The sequence below is a fragment of the Prionailurus bengalensis genome, chromosome D1 (genome assembly GCF_016509475.1).
Source record: "Prionailurus bengalensis isolate Pbe53 chromosome D1, Fcat_Pben_1.1_paternal_pri, whole genome shotgun sequence".
In the NCBI taxonomy this organism is placed as follows: domain Eukaryota; kingdom Metazoa; phylum Chordata; class Mammalia; order Carnivora; family Felidae; genus Prionailurus; species Prionailurus bengalensis.
This window is the reverse complement of record NC_057346.1, coordinates 33,911,447-33,933,485: the sequence shown is the minus strand read 5'-3', so window position 1 is coordinate 33,933,485 and position 22,039 is coordinate 33,911,447. Positions and strand designations below refer to the sequence as shown.

General features: G+C 34.2%; 1 protein-coding gene across 1 annotated transcript in view; it reads left to right on the top strand.

Moving 5' to 3' along the window:
- Positions 1-22,039, top strand: part of CNTN5 (contactin 5) — a 1,382,461-nt gene that overhangs the window by 987,366 nt on the left and 373,056 nt on the right. The window contains exon 8 of the mRNA XM_043579878.1: positions 6,216-6,419. Coding sequence (XP_043435813.1) covers positions 6,216-6,419 — 204 coding nt within the window. The remainder of the gene's footprint in view (positions 1-6,215; positions 6,420-22,039) is intronic.

The window sequence follows — 22,039 nt, the reverse complement described above, 5'->3', positions numbered from 1 at the left end:
TCTAAGGTGTACATACATCGTTAGGAAGAAAACTGGTAGTTATATTAAAGGATATTGAAATGAATCATATAGATTACTCATTGAAATTGTTTCAAGGACTTCAGAGTCTAATATGTAATTTCATTCCCTTTCTCAAACTTGTTTCATTAATGGCACTGCAGTTTTGAAAAATGAACATTGTTCCTCATGCGTACTCATGTTTTCATACTCTGTAGACGTGGAAATATATCATTTAAGTAATCATCTTATTTTCCAGGGGCGTAAAGACAAGATAGTCTGTTTTGTGACACTGAATCAGTTACGGCAATTGTGTTGAAAGTCTGCAAGGCATAAAGCCATGAAACCTGGACCTTCAATTAGGACAATAGACAAAACCCACCTAGAAACTTTCCTGTTACCAAAATTTTAAAAATGACGAGTATAATAAAGAAAATTTCAATCTAAAGTTAAGATCACAAGAAGAAATGGAAATCCCCAGGTGTCAGAAACAAACAACGAAAATACAGGGCTGAAATCCTAACTAAGATCTAGGAATAGTGTTAATCCTGAGGAGATCCGGGAAGCCTCATAAGATTATTTGTGTTATGGAAATAGACCTTAGAGTCTAGCAGCTCGAAGATAAATGCTTATGTTGAGACAAAACACAAGTATTTGGGTCTGCCTGAAAGGGGATGTTAGAATAGCAATGTCTCCACCAAGCCAGGCCTGTAATTGGCTTTGCCCTCAGTGAACTAGAATGCCTCTCACTGACTTAGGAAGAAAGACAAAAGTCCCTCATGAGAACCCGAACTTTCAAGCTTTCACAACACATGTGCTTGTAGGCCAAATGTATACTATCACATAGTATCAAAAATGAACTAGTGAAAATTAACATAAAGATGATCTCAAGAAAGTATATCCAAAATGTGGCCCTTGGATGAATCTAATAAAGAAGCATCCTTAAGAGAGACTCTCATAAACTAGGGTGCAGAGGATATCTCAAAAGGTAGTCTTGTTTGTTAAAATAGTACTCACTAAAGAATTATATGAAGAACTTCTAAAACATTCTTAATTGTCTTAGTTAAACATGCTATTAAAGAGAACCTTTTTACAAATGGGAAAACACAATTGACCAACTAGTCTCAATATGCTTCTGAAATGAACAACAATATTAAAATCTTAATACTTAACAAATCAACTTTTATTGATTTTTTAAAGGCAAAACACAATTTACATGAAATGAAGTGGTGTGTGAAACTAGACTATGACACCAAAGCCAACTCTTTCACTATCTTACTGAATTTTACAACCCTCAGGCCCTGATATGTTAATAAAAATATAATTAATGCTTGTTTTTTTATGATAACAAAGGAAAATTTGAAAAGGATATTTTAAAAATGCTAATAGAAAATAAAAATCCTTATAGGAGGAAGTAAGTAGTCATCTTAAAAGATTTAACCTAGTTCAATATTTCCACTTTTGGCACAGTGAGGAAATTCAATCTAAATTCAGGTTGTCGGGCGCCTGGGTGGCGCAGTCGGTTAAGCGTCCGACTTCAGCCAGGTCACGATCTCGCGGTCCGTGAGTTTGAGCCCCGCATCGGGCTCTGGGCTGATGGCTCAGAGCCTGGAGCCTGTTTCCGATTCTGTGTGTCTCTCTCTCTCTGCCCCTCCCCCGTTCATGCTCTGTCTCTCTCTGTCCCAAAAATAAATAAACGTTGAAAAAAAATTTTTTAAAATAAATAAATAAATAAATTCAGGTTGTCACCTTTTCTATTGTATACCATTTCTACTTTTTATCCTTCTTGGCATTGTGAAATGCTTTGTTATGCAAAACTGTAAACTTATTTTAAGAACTAGATAAACATTTTTAATCCCCAAGTACTCATTTACTTGTAAAATTTGAGAAAATGTCAGTTTTATATACCTTTCTCCTATTGTGAAAATATTTTACAAAATATTGACTCAATAACATTATAAGAAATAGTATTTCAATCAATGGTAGTCTTTAATTGTTCACTGCTTTATCTTTCCCCAAATTTCAAGTAATACAAGCCAAAAGTTGAGATAACTCCAATAAAATATAATTTAAAATAGATTGAAAAAATATCAAAATGTATGTGAGTGATATGTGAACAACAAATGAAATTCTTACTATAACAATTAGAAGAACTCATATTGTTAAATGTGAGAAGTCCTTGAATTTAGAATCTAGTTGAGTAATGCAAGAATAGAATGAAGTACTTTAATTATACTCTGGGTTTTCTTTGAGTAAAGTCACATGGATGCCATTAATAAATTCTTAAAAAAATATCAAGTGGACTAAAGACAGTCAAATGGGTAACTGCAACTCTAAAAAACAGTTTGTGTTGTAAAACATTTGATAAAATATTTTAAAGTTTTTATATTGTATATGTGTACTGTAATTATAAGTTAATGTGATATAACATTTCAGAATTTTCAAGCATCTTTTACAACTGTATTATATGACTTAGAAATAATAAGTATTTGCTAATTTTTAGAATTAACATTCAATCATAATTGAAGTTTTTATATGAAAAACAGACTAATATTTAAACTAAAATGAATTAAAATAAACTAAAATAAATTAAAAATATTTAATTCTTTCAGTGTTATTTTAGATCCTGTTTGATCTTTTCCTTATATTTAAGTGAAATACATTAAAAAAAGCTCCTAACCTAATAATGGGGGGAGAGGATATCAGAAATGTTAATTTTCACATATCATAAATACTTATTGCTTGGTAAGTGCTTGGTTAAATTATCTTATTTGCAAATTTGTGAAACAGACAACATTATTCTCATTTTAGATGACAAAACTGAATCTCAAAGAGTTAGCTGGATATTTGCTTAATTTAAACAAATTATAAATAGCTGAGTCAGGACTTGGCTACACTGCCTCTGAAAGTCCTAATAAATTTAACTAAGTGAAGAAAATACATGGGGGAAGGGGAAAATTTCACGTCAGAAGAAATACCATTTTTAATGTTTATTAACTGATTGTATAGAATACCTCTGCCTAAGATGATGCCTATGAAAATGTTTTTTATCCCTCTCAAAAGTTAGTCTATGATGACACCACCTTTCTTAAACACATATTCATGAAAATTAATGACTTACTTTACTGTAAATATTGTATTGGTTCCATTAAGATAAAAATTAAATAATAGTAATAAATTAGGAGAGTAATAAAAGTTAATCATCAACATATAAAGTTTCAAAATTAGTTACACTGACTTTCAATATGAATGGGTAATCTTCAAGTCTCTGCTTGAGTATCCAGAAAGGCTGAATAAATGCCAGGTTCCCCATTGGAAAGTATATACGGCCAGACTGATGAATTTATTTTTAACTACCCATGGTAGGTAGGTAGGAGAAAGGGGGCCTTGGAATCTGCTCTTTCAATCATAACATAGATAGTTCAAATGCTTATCGAGATTTGAATGCTATTGAAGTTGCTATTCAGTGATACCCCAAAGCCAATCTTTAGTAAAATTTTTCTTTATTGGGCTTTTTTTCCTTATTTGACATTATTTAATCTTGTGGAATTGGTTAAGCCATTGGCACCTATAACACTGCATGTTTTTCCCTTTGAGTCTTTCCAACAGTTTCTGCCTTTTACCCTTTGAACACTTTTGTACCATTATTTAGTTAATTCATTTTTTTAAGTTTGTTTATTTTGAGAGAGAAAGAGAATATGAGCAGGGGAAGGGCAGAGAGAGAGAGAGGGAGAGAGAGAATCCCAAGCAGGCTCCTCACTATCAGAGCAGAGCCCGATGTGGGGCTCAAACTCACAAACCATGAGATCATGACCTGAGCCGAAATCAAGTCAGATGCTCAACTGACTGAGCCACCCAGGCGCCCCTTACATTTATTTAGATGTTTGTGCTTCCCAGAGTATCTTCTCACCATATCTACTCTTCCTGATTAATCTCATCCCTTCTTGGATTCAAAAATACCAATATACTGACAACTCCCAAATTTAACCTTCACCTCAGATTTCCTTTCCTGTGTTTCAAACACCTATTTGCCAACTGCTAGAACTCCTTGACCAGATTTTCCTCACAGACTTCCAATTCAAAATGTCCTGAAAATGAACCAATTATCTTTCTCCTCAAACTAGTTTGACTTCATGTATTTCCATTGAATTTCTTGTACTATGCTCTTCCCAATCACTCAAGTGAAACGTGAGAGTATTCCTGAACTATTTTTCTCTCTCTTTGCCTTCCCTCTGCTATATTTCTTGGATCAACATCTTTCTTCTCATTGTTATGATCATGGTTCTGATTCAGATTTCTTCAGCCTTCACTTTCAGTATGCAATATTGTCCTATTGTTCTCTGCTGCAACCTTCCTTTTAATTAAATCCAACTTTTGCAGAATCACCAGAATAACCTACTAATATATGTATCTATGTCAACCCTTTCTTGAAAAACATCCAGTGGTACCACATTACATGTAAGATTGAGCACAAGTTTCTTAATATAACAGACACACACCATGTTAATCTGTGTTTAGTAATTTGGATTTACCACTAATCTCCCCAACCTTTCCTCTTACCACTCCCTTCCTCAAAATTATGAGTCTAATAACACAAAACTGTTTGTGGTGGTCCATTCATACTATCCAATTCCTTGTGTGAATGAATTTTCTCATTTGTCTTCTCTGACTGGAATACATTCAGCACACCATACACTCTTCACCTGGCCAAGTCAAACTAACCTTTTAATACTCCAAATTTATAACACAAACACAAATTCCTCTCTTGGTCTCTTTATTCAAATGTATGACTGCCTTATCAATTCTCTAATTTGCACCAGATATTATGTCAAATTCAATCTGCCAAAACTAAACTCCTGGTTTTATTCCACCCACATCTCTAAAGAACTGCCCATTTAGTAAAAGTCTGCCCATTTTAGTAAAAGCAAATACATTCTTCTAGTTGCTCAGTGACTCAGGCCCAAAACTTAAATCATTGGTCCCTCTTTGTCTCACATTTCATAATGAATCCATCAGCAATTCCTGTCAGCTCTACTACCAATTTTTTACAAGAAACAATAGCATCACTGCCACTACCATTCTAGTGCAAATCATTTATATCTTTCATGGCTATGTTGAAAATAGCCTCTTAAGCTAGTGGACATTATTCCTCCTGCTTCTCCTCCTCCTGGTTCCTGCTTTGTCCTCACACTGTGTCTTCTCTATCCAATTGTAAGTGAAAGACTTTAAATATAATTTCACATGTCCTTCTCACCCTTATAACTCTCTCTTTTAATATACTTTAGTTTTCTTCACAGCACTTATCACCACTTGATGTTTATTTGTTTGTGTATTCTTGGTTTCTTCCCACTATAATGAAAACTCCAGACTGAGAATACAAACTTCTTTCCTTCTTAGAACAATATCTGGGGGCATTTGGATAGCTCAGTTGGTTGAACGTTTGACTATTGATTTCAGCTCAATCATGATCCTAGGGTCATGGGATCAAGCCCGACGTCAGGCTCCACACTGAGCATGAAACCTGCTTAAGATTCTCTCTCTTTCTCTCTCTCTCTCTCTCTGTCTCTCTCTGTCTCTCTCTCTGTCTCTCTCTCTCTCTCTCTCCCTCTGCCCCTTTCCCCTGTTCATGCTCTCTCCCTCTCACAAACAAATAAATAAACAAACACAACAATACCTGGTTTCTATTGTGACCATAAGCCAATATTTGTTAAATAAGTGAGTAAATATTGTAGCTTAGTGTCTCTTATCTCCGGAAGTTTTTACTGACCAATATGATTGCTTAAGTATCCTGTTCCCATGCCTTCTTTAAAACAGAGTAAATATCTCTATTTCTTTATTCCATATTGATTGATAGGTTTGCATAAATCTCCCATTAGTTTGATCTTTTAGAATGGGGAACTGTCTTTCTCATCTTTTTAATTTCAGTGCTATCACAGTGCCAATTATCTAATATGAATTCAGTACACATTGGAATTGAATGGATGGATGAATCGATGAATGAATATAGGCTAAGCATCCTTAAGAAATATTTTTGATCTTCTTGTAATCATTAAGAATAACAGTCTTTTAGCATAAAATGCTAAATTATATAGATATGTGGATCCAATGTGTATGGCCTTGCAATATACCTAACACTTAGTAAAGGATTTGTTGTTTGAGTTTTAACTGCTATTAAAATAATCTGTGTCTTTCAACAATTGAATTTTGTGTATTTTCAGAGATCATCTATAGCTGGGTATTTAATGAGTTCCCTTCCTTTGTGGCGGAAGACAGCCGGCGGTTCATTTCCCAGGAGACAGGCAACCTCTATATATCTAAAGTCCAAACATCAGATGTTGGCAGCTATATTTGTCTGGTGAAAAACACAGTGACAAATGCTCGAGTACTTAGTCCTCCAACACCACTCACTCTACGTAATGATGGTAAGTTGCATAGCCTGGATTAAAATGGTTCAGCCACCTAAAATGTGAAAAATAAAGATGTATTATTGTTTTTCTAAACATTTAAGCCTAATGCAAAAATCTTTTAATTACTAAATTTAGGAACTCTACAGTTTTAGTCTGTGATTATGCATACCTTAGGATAAAAATTTTGGCATAGGAAAGTGATGATCTTTGGATGAGAGATATTAACCATAATGCTATCCTAATGACAAAAAAAAGGAGCATCTGAAAAGATCAACTGTAATAAAGACTAGTTATTTTCTTTGCTCTTTAATGCCTCTATATAACATATGCGTATGAATTGCAAACGTTTTATAGGTTCATTTTTCATTACTTTTTTATTGTAGCTACCTTCAAATTGAATGTTCAGCTTTTAATACTTCATGGAATAGTTATAATTGTTATTATTACTTTCCCAATAATTGAAGCAGGTGGAACTTTAACATTTAAGTGCAATTCAGGCAAAATTATGATTTTCTAATTATAGGTATTGCCATCTATCTAAAGTATCTTCAAATTTAAATGCCTCATTTGTAGTTATAGACATTTACAGTTAAGCATTGCATTAAAGAAGTCAAATACTATATTACAGTTGATATATGATATGTGGCTTGCTCTGTCATGCAATAAAAAATCCATGAAGGCATTATTAAGAAGTGAGCTTGAGAATCCTGATTGATTGCCAAGCTTAAAAAATCTATTTCAACATTACTTTTTTATATGCTTAGTTTTAGAATATATGCCGGTGCAGTGTATGGCCAGAGTTTCATCACAAGATTTTTGCTTATTGCTTAGTTTCTCATTTTATACATTTAGACTTCATTATATGTATGTATATATATGTATATATATGTGTGTGTATATCTTACTGCTTAGTTTCTCATTTTATATATTTAGACTTCACTATATGTATGTATATAATATACATATAATACATAATATAATAATATATAATTATTATATATTATATATAATATAACATATGTGTGTGTGACACACACACATCTTATTTGGTAGAGAGAACAAATACAATATCTGGTCTAGAGATGAAGAAGCTAATATTAGATACATAAAGGGACTTGCCAAATTCACACAGCTAGATAATGGCATGGAGAAATAGCTTGGAAAAAAGAAGAGAAATTGGGAAACCAATTCAGACTATTGAAATTCACCAGCTGAGAGGTGACAAGGGACAGAATGAAAACAGTGGTAATGTCATTGAAGAGAAGAAAATATGCAGGATGTTAAAGAGGGAAAATTACTAAGATTTAATAATTAATTAAATGGCAAGTTCTAGAGTAGGAGGAAATTTAGGCACAGTTCATTGAATGTGTGATGATTCACTTCATAAGAAGAAATAACACAGATGAAGGAATAGATTGCAGTGTTGATAAATGTGAGTAATTCAGGTTTTAATATGAAGAGTTGAAATCTTGGGAAATCCATGTGGAAATATGCAGTAGGAATTTAGATATATATGTCTAATACACATAAAAGAAGGCTAGAAAAATTTTTTAAAGTCATCATTGTGCATTCCCTCACTACAGTTAAAGCCATGTTTGTGAATATGGTATGTCAACTTCAAGATTACATGAGAATGTCTAAGGGGTGAAAAGCAAAAAGGAAATAGATATGAGTTTTAAAAGTATTTAGTTAAAAGTTTAGAATTGAGGTGATTCTCTATATTTCCATAAAATTTCTGAGCATTTTTTCCTTAATTACTTAAGAATTTAAAACATCTTTGCCTGAAAATTGTAAAAATTTGCTGCCTAATCAATAACTAGTTCCATTAACACTATCCATTTATGTAATAGTAATGTACACTTTGATAGTGGCTGAGATTGACAGTGGCTGTCTTATTTTCACGTAATTGTCCTAAACATTACACCAACCATATGAGCAAGAGTAGTACATGTACAAATCCAGTTTCACTAGTACTTAAAAGTTCAGTACCAAGGGGCGCCTTTGTGGCTCAGTCGTTTAAGCATCTGACTTTGGCTCAGGTCATGATCTCACAGCTCTTGAGTTTGAGCCCCATGACCGGCTCTGTGGTGACAGCTTGGCTCCTGGAGCCTGCTTGGGATTCTGTGTCTCCCTCCCTCCCTGAACCTCCCCTGCTCACACTCTGTCTCTGTCTCTGTCTCAAAAATAAATAAACATTTTTAAATAAATAAATACATAAATAAATAAGGTCAACACCCATGTTCAACAGTCACTTGTTTGTCTTTTATTATTTCATGGCCCAGATGTATCACTTAACTTTACTTTCTACCTTCCATGGTCAAACATTTCAAGAATAATTAAAATAATTTTTTGTTGCTATTCAAACTCCCTTGCCCCTCTGTCTTCTATTGTGATTGTGTGGCAAAATCCCAACTCCTAATGAATTCAGCTATGCCCTTAATCTGTGACTGCTTTGAGAATCTGAGAGCTGCTAGAGAATTTCAGCCACCGTTGATTCATGATCACCAACTTCAAATGGGCCTTCAGCACTTCCTCTCAATCCTACTAAAGCTGCCCGACCAAGAACACTTCACTTCAAATTTATCTTCCTACTAATAAAATTAAATCTAACTACATCTCTATCCACACTGTGTCTCCTCCATCCTATTTCAATAGAATTACTATATTGTCCCTTTTCCTATCAGCACCAGTCCCTCCATTCATAAACTGTTTCCTTTGGCCTTTACAGAACATTACACTGTTTTTTAAATATATATAACCAGTACTGTGTCTACTAAAATTATATATATATACACATATACAAATATATATACATATATGTATACAAATTTGTATACAAATATGTATACAAATATATATACATATGCAAATATGTATATATATATATATATTTCATAATACCTGAATTTACTGATGCAGTTGACATTGTTGACTACTTTTTAGTCTTTTATGAATATCTGTATTTTAAAAAATCATTATTTGAGCAGTACCATACAAAAAAGTTATTAAAGCAAATAAAAATAAATAAAACAAACTGTTATATTAAGGTTCATATTTAAGTTAAAAAGAAACAGGTGGAAAACATTTCCTGAAGTTCAGTTATATTATTTGATGACAGAGTTATGTAAGACTTTACAAGAGAAGTTAGAAGATTCACATTTCTTCTTTCTGTAAATTATCTAAGGTTATTTTTCCTTGGTAGTTATTTGCCTACTGTTTATTTTTTTAATAAAAAATATCAAATGAATGTAATGGTTTATAAGTGCAGATGGAGAAAAAAAAATACATCTCCCTCCCATCAAGCCCCACTTCCTAGAGCCAATTTTTTTAATTCTTTTTTCTTTCATGAGGTTCTCCTATAATGCTAGAAAATATCTGTTTCTTATTTAATCAAGTTTAGACAATAATTGTTGACTCCTTCATACATATGAGTATATATACTTCTATCCTCCTCTTGTATTTATATAACAGTTTTTCATTGCTTACCATTAACAGTTTTACCATTAACTTTAATAAGGTACTTAAATCTTTACTGTTCTCTTAACTCTTGAAAACAATTGTTGACTTCTTATTACACAACATGAAGATATTTTTATCTCTACTTTTTCTTTCACCCTGTCTACATTACACTTATGTCCTTTTTTCTGCCACCTTTATCATTACACTTTTTACAAGTATTCTAAACTTTCCCATAACCTGTGAAAGCTGAAAATCAACAGACATTTATAAATTATTACTATACAGTTATCATTTAATATCATATTTTTATAGGTTTTGAGCTATTTTTAGATGTGTATGCTGCACGAGATGTGTTTTTAATAAGTGAAACTTTGAATTGAATATAACAGGAAAGCAGGCTGGTAACATTAATAAGAATTTGATACACTTTGAGTGTGACTTTTCTTAAAATTTTTCTAAAATATAATTAATAGTTTTAATAATATTATTGAAATATGAACATGAGTCATCACAATGCACATGGTAAATGAAAACATTTCTATGATTAAGAAAGTCCATGGAAAGAGTGTGAAATGAGGAGATGTGAGCTTAGGAACAAGCCTTGCATAATCCAAATTGCATTGAAAAAGTAAAGAATAAAAATCCCACAAAAGATAGTGAAAAGTCAGAGAAGTAATAGGAAAAGTAGAAGTGACATATAAAGAAAGTCTATGGAAATGAGTATTGAACAAGAAGATGTGAGCATAGAGCTCAAAATGGTGGATTAGGTTCATGTATTTGTTGCCTGTTCCCTTCCTGAGACCCTATGAGAGGAAATCCACATCATCAATAAGAATGATGAAGGAGAGGAATATTTGATTAACAAAGGAGACGTTGTGATATATTTCTGAAGAATAAGGGAGGATGTGAATTAAAAGACTTAACAGATGGAGAAAACTAAAACCTAGAATAAATTTGAAAGGATTTAAAGAAGGGGCTGAGGACCATGTGCCTAGTGGAAGCTTAAAAAGTTTTGAAATCAGTTGAGGAGGGGGGCATAAGACTGGCCAAAGTGCGGTTGAAGGTATGTATGTTGAACAACGGTGTCAGTGAAATATCAGAATCCTACTCTTTCCCTGTACCTACATGCAAAAAGGGCAAAGGACATATCTCTTAACAATATAAACGAATTTTTCATGGAAGACTGAAGTACTTAATGTTATGGTGACACACAATATGAGACCTTCTCATTCTGGCATTTGGGTGTGTGCAGCCTGAAAACCAGTTTCTTTTCCTCACATCAAAGCAGAGCTGTCTATCAACACACCTCATCTGATCATGCCTCACCCCTACTTCAGAAGGGAACCAATTCTACAGTCAATCCATACTAACTTCTAAGCTTCCCAGACTTAACATTTATATGCAACCTAAGTTAACAATTTCTATTAAAAAATAGTGAGCTAACTGAATGGCCATAGAATTCATACCAGGATAATGTGTGAAAAACAGGAAACTTTTAACATTACTCCAAGAAAGGCATAGATTAGACTGGAATCATTTTTAATTCAAAACTTTCATATCACTATTTGATATCTCTTCAAAAAGAAAATAATTGAAAAGTATATTCATAATAAAGACATATCCCTGAGTGTTTTCCCAAGTAGGTGGCATATATTCAACAGTTAGTTTGAAAATAAAAATAGAATCCAATTGTGGATGAATCCATTTATTGCTGCACGGTCAGCTGTAATTCCTGCTGGGTTTTACAAACCTCTCAATGCAGAGACAGGCATTGTAATGGATATATCTGCAAACTTGGCAAACACCTCTGCAGGGGTTTGAATATAAAAATTATGTTTAATCTGCTGTAACTGTACCGTTAGCTATGAAAATTATTTCAAGAACACTGTGTTTTTATACTTCTTTGAAAAAAAAAGTAGACCTTTCTAAAAATAATAGAAGTTATATATATATATATATATATATATATATAGGCACATTATTTCCTTTCAAGTACAAGTAAAATTTTACTTTATAAAATGTACTGTAGAATTTACTGCCTTAGCTTGGGTTTTCCTAAAGCACACCTTGAAACAAATTTGCTTATAAGTGGTAGTTAATTGTAATTTATCCCAGAGAGCAGAAGTGAGGGATGGAGTGTAGTTGAGAAGTGAAACAGTGTAAAGGAGGTTGCATTATAGACATGACCACTTTTACAGGCAGCTGGAGCATGATCTTGCATGAACAGAACCTTATGAAATGCACTCAGAACAGTCTCCTTTGTGGAGTTATCAGTGACCTTCCACCTCCCAGTCCCTAAGGGTGGCACTACAGGCAGTTAATTCTGCACTTGCAGGTTGTCCTTAAGTTGCAAGTGTGTAAAACTTGTTCCTGCACAGAGCTGTTTGCAGTGGCAGTTCAGGAAGTAAAAAATCTGGCCAAGATCATTTGAACTGGCATACACATAGAAATGTATGTATCTAAAACATAGATGATGAAGCTTTAGAAGCTCTGAAGTGCATGAGTAACATTATCAGATTTCCTTGGCTGACACTGTATGAAATCACCCTCACACATTCACAAATGTGTATCCTATGCCTACTATGTGTTAGATAATTTGTGAGATACTAAAGCTATAATGGAGGGCAAAACAAATACAATAACCATCTTGTATAGTTATGAGAGAGGATTATATTACCCTAAATGCTGAATGTAATTTGTATCATAGGATCTGCCTGTTCTCATTGAGTGCCCCATGAGGCCAATCTCACATATCACTTCATTAAAAGCAAAACAAACATCTAGTTTCAAAAGCATTTATGAGTAATATCAATTTTTACTAATGGTTTGTAGGGTAATTAATGGTTCTGGCATTCCATATAACACAAATTTATTGAACACTCCTCTATAACCACATTTATCTTTTGCCAAGTTTTCATTCCTACAGCTGCCACATCTCTCCCTCAAAACTCTCCTGCCTCTTTCTCACAGCACTCTTCCCTCTAGTCTCCCTTCAGAGTCTTACTATCTCTGTCTTAATTATGGCAATTTCATACTTTTATTTATTCTCTCATTTGTGTTCCCAGCCCAATTTTGAAGATAGTTTATTTTTATGTAATCAATATTTACATTTAATTGCTACATGTAAGGCACTGTTCTAAAAACTTTATAAGGCTTAAAGTGAAAAGATAGAATATATATATATATATATATATAATATTAACCAAATATTAACCAAGTAGTAACCAAAAAAAATTGAACTTGTTCACCTATATCATACAAGATATTAAATGTATTTCTAGGTATAGAGAGAATCACCACTTTCTGATAATAGGTTTAATTCTTCAAGAAGATATAACAAAGCAACTCCCCACAGTCCACTATGTACAGGACCAGGCTACTCATTCCTCTTCCAGTCCAGATGGGATCTTCTCCTATTCTCTTCTCTTATACCCATCTTTCCTAAGGCAACATTCCTCCAGTCCCTTTCCTTAGGGCTATAATGGCTCCATAGTGGTACAGAGAGGATAATTTATAAGGAGAAATAGAAAGAATGAAAGAAAGAAAGAAAGAAAGAAAGAAAGAAAGAAAGAAAGAAAGAAAGAAAGAAGAGAGGGAGGGAAGGAGGGAGGGAGGAAAGAAGGAAAGAAGGAAAGAAAGAATAAACCAACTGGTCCCTAGTCCTTTTCCCATTCTTGGAGTTGGAAAGTACAATAGAAACAAGAATAATTGAAGAACCAACTTGAGAAAAAGAGGGAATAGATTTAGAATGAATGCAGAAAGATTGGCTTTTGTTAGAGATTTCATCAGTTGTTACAATGAAAAGAAAAGTAAAAGGATTGTAGATGCAGATAACTTACTATTTGGTGGCGGGAAATCTGATGGCATTTTTTTTTATTAAAGTATAATTAGCATACAGTGTTATATTAGTTTCAGATTATAATGTAATGATTCAACATTTCTATAAATTTCTCAGTGCTCATCAAACTAAGTGTACTCAATCTTTACCTATTTTACCCACCATTATTTTTTTTTTAATGAGCTACAGGCAAAGTCATAAGCTGAGAATTTATGTGTGGATAACAGGTTTACTTTAAGACAAGAATTGTGCCAACAAGGAAATTATACATAGCTTCATTAATTTATTACTAAATAATACAGATCCCATGAACAATGTAAAGATATAAAAAATGGCATGCCCTTGAAGATTGCGGTAGGTGGAATAATAACGTCCCAGTTCTAATTCCTAGAAACTTTAAATGTTATTTTGTATGGTAAAGGGACTTTGCAGATGTGACTAAATTAAGGATCTTGATATGGAGACATTAATCTTGATTAACCTTGATTATTCTGGATGATTAGTATCAGCCCTAAATACAGTCACCTGGTGCCCTCATGAGAGGAAGGCAGAGAGATTTATTTGAATACAGAAGAGGAAAAGGCAATGTGATGATTGAAGCAAAGTTTAGAGTGATGTGCTTTGAAGATGGAGGAAAGGCCAGGAACTAAGGAATGTAAGGAATGTAGTGCTAGAAGCTGGAAATGAGAAGGAAATGGATTATCTCTAGAGCCTCCAGAGGGAAGGTAGCCCTGCCTTCTAGAGAGACTTGATTTAAGTCAAATGAAACTTTAATCTTCAGGTTTTAAAGTTTGACCTCCAGAATTTAAGAGAATAAATGTGTATTGTTCTAAACTACCAAGGTCGTGGTATTTTGTTATAATGACCATCAAAAACTAATGCAAAGACCAAACAGAAATCTGGATAAAAATATTATTACTTGTCTTGTGCAATATTTGTGATTATTGAAGCAGTGTGTTAGAGCTGGCTTATTCCTGTTTGCAAAAGTTTGTTGTGTTCATCTCTTCACTTCTTGGTAGTTTGAACTTTTTGTTCAGATTTTCAATTTACAGACAGTTCCTAGGGAACTTGAAAGCTTTGTACAAGAACACTCCTACTCAAATATATTTATCTACATAAAGGAAGCTGAATTCTGCAGGAATATAGAAATTTATTTGGTTTTTATTAATCTTTTATTAATTTTTCTGTGTCTCTCTGGAAAGCTTATCATCTTGATATGAAACAAATGAAACAAAGACATCAAGAAATCACTGGGTAATTTACAACAATGTGGATGGAGTTACAGTGTATTATGTTAAGCAAAACAAGACAGTCAGCAAATGACAAATACTATATGATTTCACCCATATGTGGAATTTAAGAAACAAAACAGATGAACATAGATAGGGGAAGGGGAAAAAAGAAGAAGGAGGCAAACCATAAGAGTGTCTTAATTATAAAGATCAAACTGAGGGTTGATGAATGGGAGGTGGGTGATGGATAGGCTAAATGGGTAATGATATTAACGAGGGTGCTTGCTGTGATGAGCACTGGGTGTTATATGTAAGTGATGAATCACTAAATTCTACCTTTGAAAACAATATTATATTATATATTAACTAACTAGAATTTAATTAAAAACCTGAAATAATAAAAAATAAATCAATGCATAAATACATAAATAAATGCATAAATACATGAATAAATAAATATCTCAGGACAAAAAAAAAGAGAAATTATTGGATGATTTCTGAATAAAATGAATATTTGGTTTCCTTAGATGTCCTTGATAATCAGTCATTCCATACAATTCAATTTCTCCTCAAACAGACTTATAAAAACAATTTGAAATTTTATCTAAAGATAAGAATTTTTTTAAATTTATTTAAATTCAAGTGAGTTTACATACAGTGTAGTAATGGTTTCAGGAGTAGAACCAAGTTATTAATAAATTATATATATCACCCAGTTCTCATCCCAACAAGTCCCTCCTCAATGCCTGTCACCCATTTATCTCATCCACCCACCTCTCCTCCAGCAACACTCAGGTTCTCTGTATTTAAGAGTCTCTAATGGTTTACCTCCCTCCATGTTTTTATCTTATTTTTCCTTTCCTTCCCCTATGTTATGTTTGTGTTCCACAAAGGAGTGAAATCATATGATATTTGACTTTCTTTGACTGACTTGTTTTGCTTAGAATAATACTTTCTAGTTCCGTCCGTGTTGTTGCAAATGGCAAGATTATATATATATATATATATATGTGTGTGTGTGTGTGTGTGTGTGTGTGTATATATATATATATTAATTCATTTTTATTCATTCAGCAGTCGACAGACATCTGGGCTCTTTCCATACTTTGGCTATTGTTGATAGTGATGCTATAAACATGGGGGTGCATGTGTCCCTTCAAAACAGCACACCTGTATCCCTTGAATAAATGCCTGGTAGGACAATTGCTGGGTCATAGGGCAGTTCTAGTTTTAGTTTTTTTAGAAACCTCCATACTGTTTTCCAGAGTGTCTGCACCAGCTTGCATTCCCACCAACAATGCAAAAGAGATCCTCTTTCTCCGCATCCTCGCCAACATCTGTCGTTGCCTAAGTTGTTAACGTTAGCCATTCTGACAGGTGTAAGGTGCTATCTCATTGTGGTTTTGCTTTGTATTTCCCTGATGATAAGTAATGTGGAGTATTTTTTCATGTGTCGGTTGGCCATCTGGATGTCTTCTATGGAGAAGTGTCTATTCATGTCTTTTGCCCATTTCTTCACTAGATTATTTGTTTTTTGGGTGTTGAGTTTGATAAGTTCTTTATAGATTTTGGATACTAACTCTTTATCTGATATGTCATTTGCAAATATCTTCTCCCATTCCATCAGTTGCCTTTTATTTTTGTTTGCTGTGCAGAAGATTTTTTATCTTGCTGGGGTCCCAATAGTACATTTTTGCTTTTGTTTCTCTTGCCTCTGAAGATCTATCTAGGAAGAAGTTTCTGTGGCTGAGGTCAAAGAGGTTGCTACCTGGTTTTCTCCTCTAGGATTTTAATGGTTTCCTGTCTCAGTTTAGGTCTTTCATCCATTTTGAATTGATTTTTGTGTGTGATGTAAGAAAGTGGTCTAGGTTTATTCTTCTGTATGTTGTCCAATGTTCCCAACACCATTTGCTGAAGAGACTGTCTTTTTTCCATTGGATACTCTCCTTCTTTGTCAAAGATTAGTTGGCCATATATATGTGAGTCCATTTCTGAGTTGTCTATTCTGTTCCATTGATCTATGTGTCTGTTTTTGTGCCAGTACCATACCGTTTTGATGACTACATCTTTGTAACATAATTTGAAGTCTGAATTTATGATGCCTCCAGCTTTGCTTTCCTTTTTCAAGACTGCTTTGGCTATTTGTGGTCTTTTCTAGTTCCATACAAATTTTAGGATTTTTTTTGTTCTAGTTCTGTGAAGAATGCTTGTGCTATTTTGAAAGGGATTGCTTGAATGTGTAGATTGCTTTGGGTACTATAGCCATTTTAACAATATTCTTTCAATCCACGAGCATGGAATGTTTTTTTTTTCATTTCTTTGCGTCTTCTTTAATTTCTTTCATAAGCTTTCTATATTGTTCAGCATGCAGATCTTTTACCTCTTTGGTTAGGTTTATTCCCAGGTATTTTATGGTTTCTGGTGCAATTGTAAATGCAATTGATTTCTCTATCTGTGCTTCATTGTTGGTATATAGAAATGCAACCAATTTCTGTACTTTGATTTTATATCCTGCAAATTTGCTGAATTCACATACTAGTTCTAGCAGTTTTTGGTGGAGTCTTTAGGATTTTCCATGCAGAGTATCATGTCATCTGTGAAGAGTGAAAGTTTGAGTTCTTCTTTGCCTATTTGGATGCCTTTTATTTCTTTTTATTCTCTGAATTTTGAAGCTAGGACTTCCAGTACTATGTTGAACAACAGGGGTAAGAGTGAACATGCTTGCCTCATTCCTGATCTCAGGAGAAAGATCAATTTTTCGCCATTGAGGATAATATTAGCTGTAGGCCTTTCATATATAGCTTTTATGATGTTAAGATATGTTCCTTCTTTTTTTAAATTTTTTACTGTTTATTTACTTTTTTGAGAGAGAGAGAGAGAGAGACAGAGAGAGAGAGAGCAGGAGTGAACAGGGGAGGAGCAGGGAGAGATGGAGAATCCGAACAAGCTCCAAGCTCTGAGCTGTCAGCACAGAGCCTGATGTGGGGCTCAAACTCACTAACCGTGAGATCATGACCTGAGCCGAAGTTGGACGTTTAACTGACTGAGCCACCCAGGAGTCTTTATGTTCCTTCTATCCTGACTTTCTTGAGGGTTTTTATTAAGAAAAACGCTATATTTTGTCAAATGCCTTTTTTTGCATCTATTGACAGGATCATATGGTTCTTATCCTTTCTTCTATTGATGTGGTGTATCTTATTGATTGATTTGTGAATATGGAACCAGCCCTGCAGCCCAGGAATAAATCCTAGTTGATCATGGTGAATGATTCTTGTAATGTTCTATTGAATTTGATTTGCTAGTATCTTGTTGAGAATTTTTGCATCCAGTTTTATCAGGGATATTTGACTATAATTCTACTTTTTAGTGGGGTATTTGGTTTAGGAATCAAGATTGCTGCCTTCATAGAATGAGTTTGGAGGCTTTCCTTCCATTTCTAATTTTTGGTGCAGTTTGAGAAGAATAGTTATTAACTCTGCTTTAAATGTCTGGTAGAATTCCCTTGGGAAGCCATCTGACCCAGGATTCTTATTCTGCAAGAGATTTTTGATAACTGATTCAATTTATTTACTGGTTATGGCCTGTTAATTTTTTTTTATTTCTTCTTGTTTGAGTTTTGGTATTATGTGAGTGTCTAGGAATTTCTCCATTTCTTCTAGATTGTCCAGTTTGTTAGCATATAATTTTTCACAGTATTCTCTTATAATTGTTTGTATTTCTGTGGTGTTGGTTGGAATCTCTCCTCTTTCATTTGTGACTTTATATATTTAGGACTTCTCTCTTTTCTTTTTCAGAAGTCTGGCTAGGGGTTTATCAATTTTGTTCATTCTTTCAAAAAACAGCTTTTAGTTTCATTGATCTGTTCTAGTGGGGCTTGGGGGGATTGTTTATTTGTTTGTTTGTTTCTATATTATTTATTTTTGCTTTAACCTTTATTATTTCCCTTCTTTTTCTTTGCTGCTCCTTTTCTACCTCCTTTAGGTATAAGTTTAGGTTGTATATTTGGGAGCTTTCTTGCTTCTAGAGATAGGCCTGAATTGCAATGTACTTAACTCTTAGGACTGCCTTTGTTGCATCCCAAAGGATTTGGCCTGGTGTGTTTTCATTTTCATTGGCTTCCATGATTTTTTTTTAAATTTCTTCTTTAATTTCCTGTTAACCCATTTATTATTTAGTACAATGTTCTTTAACCTCCATGTATTTGAGGGCTTTCCACATTTATTCTTGTGGTTGATTTCAAGTTTCATAGCATTGTGATCTGAAAATATGCATAGATTATCTCAATCTTTTTGCACCTGTTGAGGGCTGATTTGTGACCCAGTTTGTGATTTATTCTGGAGATTACCCATGTACACTCGAGAAGAATGTGTATTCTGCTGCTTTAGGATGAAATGTTCTGAATATATCTGTTAAGTCTATTGGTCCAGTGTGTCATTCAAAGTCATTGTTTCCTTGTTGATTTTCTGCTTAGATGATCTGTCCATTGTTGTAGCTGAGTATTCAAGTCTCCTATTATTATGGTATTGTTATCAATGAGTTTATGTTTCTGATTAGTTGATTTATATATATGGGAGTACCAAATTGGGGGCATAAATATTTATAATTGTTAGATATTCTTGATGGATAGACCCATTCATTATGATTAAAATGTCCTTCTTCATCTCTTGTTACAGTCTTTGTTTTAAAATCTAGTTTGTCTGATCTAAGTATGGCTACTCTACCTTTCTTTTGACCTCCATTAGTACGATAGATGTTTCTTTATCTCCTCACTTTCAATCTACAGGTGACCTTAGGTGTAAAATGAGTCTCTTATAAGCAACATATAGATGAATCTTATGTTTTTTGTTTTGTTTTGTTTTGTTTTGTTTTGTTTTGTTTTGTTTTTTGTTTTTTGTTTTTTGTTTTCCATTCTGATACCTTAAGTCTTTTGATTGAAGCATTTAGTCCATGTGCATTCAGAATGATTATTGAAAGATATGAATTTAGTGCCATTATGTTGCCTGTGGAGTTGGTGTTTCTCGTGATATTCTCTGGTCCTTTGTAGTCTTTGTGGCTTTGGTCTCCTCTTTTTTTTTTTCTTTAGAGTGCCCCCTTTAAAATTTTTCACAAAGCTTGTTTCATGGCCATAAATCCCTTAGTTTTGTTTTTTAAGGAAAATCTTTATCTCTCCTTCTATTCTGAATGACAGCCTTGCTGGCAGATAAAGGATTCTTGGCTGCATATTTTTCTTAGCCAACACATTGAATATTTCCTACCACTCCCTTCTGGCCTACCAAGTTTCAGTGGACAGGTTTGCTACTAGTCTGATGTGTCTATCCTTGTAGGTTAAGGGTCTTTTATCCCTAGCTGCTTTAGAATTCTCTGTTTATGTTTGTATTTTGCCAGTTTCAGTATATATCATGGTGTTGACCTGTTTCTGTTGATTTTGAAGGGAGTTCTCTGCCTCTTGTACTTGGATGCCTGTTTTCTTCCCCAGATTAGGGAAGTTCTCAGCTATAATTTGTGCAAATAAACCTTCTGCCCCTTTGTCTCACTCTTCTTCTCCTGGGACTCTATAAGGATATTGTTTTGTTTCATGAAATCTCTTAGTTCTCTAAGTCTGCCCTCATGCTCTAGTAATTTCCTTTCCCTCTTTTTTATCACTTCATTATTTCCCATCATTTTATCTTCTATTTCACCCATTCATTCTCTGTTTCATCAGTCCTTGTTGTTACTATATCCAGTTTATTTTTGCATCTCAGGTACAACATTTTTTTACTTCATCATAACTCATTGTAGGTCTTTGATCTCTGCAGCATGGGGTTTTTCTGGTGTCTTCTATGTTTTTTTCAAGACTATTTAGTAGTCTTATGACTGTTGTTCTAAATTCTTGTACAGATATATTGCTTATATCCATTTTCAGCAAGTCCATGGCTATGATTCCTTCTTGACCTTTCATATTTTGGAAAATTCCTCCATCCTGCCATTTTGGCTAAGCTTCTATCTTTTGCATGTTTAAAAAACTTATGTTTATGGAAGCTGGGATTACTACTATATTAAAAAGGGGTCATACACTGTCCATATTCTGGCACTGTAGGATGTGTTTCTGGTGTATGATATATGCACTCTATTGCTGGAACTTGGCTGCTCTTTCTCACTGGTCAGTCCTTTTCAGAGTTCCTTCTCGTTTGCAGTCATGATGTGTTTGGAACTTTAACTAGGTATATTTTTATTTGTTTGTTGAGGTAACCCTGGAACAAAAAGGGGGGAGGGGAGGCTGATTCCATAAAAAGGGAAAAGGAAAGGGAACATACACACAAGAAAAACAGAGAATCAAAAGCTATAAGGCTGATTCCAAAGAAGAAAGGAAAAAAATGCAGAAGAAAAGAGAAAAGAAGGAAAAAGAAAAGAATAAAAAAGCCTGATTCACTATGAGCCTTATCCCAAAAGGAAAGAGAGAGAGAGAGAGAGAGAGAGAGAGAGAGAAGTCAGAAAAAAATGGAAAAATAGTTGTTTGTTAGTGCTGTGGGTTAGGAGTAGTCTGTGCTGGTCTGAAAGTGAGGCTGGCTGCATTGGCTCAGAGCCAGTCTTGCCCCAGTAAATAAGGAGCTGCTAGGCATGGAGGGGCAGGGTTTGGTTCCACTTCCACTAGGGGCTGCTGTGTTGCTCTCTGAAGTCCAACTTTGTATTGGTAGGAAAAATGGCTCCATCCCAATCTCTTGTCTCTGGACAGGGGATCTTAACCCCCTCTCTTCAGGCAGCCCTTACAGAATGGCAAGGGCAGTCTATTTGCCCTGAGCCACAACTCTACTGTGTTTTTTCTTGGGTGCATGGCTGGGATTCAAACCCCAAAGTCTTAAAGAACCCAGCATGCCTTGGATCCACTCTCTTATTCTGGAGTAACATCTCTCCACACTGCTAATAAAAAACCTTTGGCTGTCACCTGCACGGTCCTTTTTCCTTTGGGGAGTCAATAAACCTTCTTCCAAAAGTACTCCATTAAGGGGATTGCTCTCTCCCAGTGTGCCCTGATCACTACACCATGCTATACACTCTGAGGCCAGCTCCTTCCTCCCCAGGCATGCATGCCCCAGCTCCATTCTAGAGAAATTCAGGCCCTTTCAAAA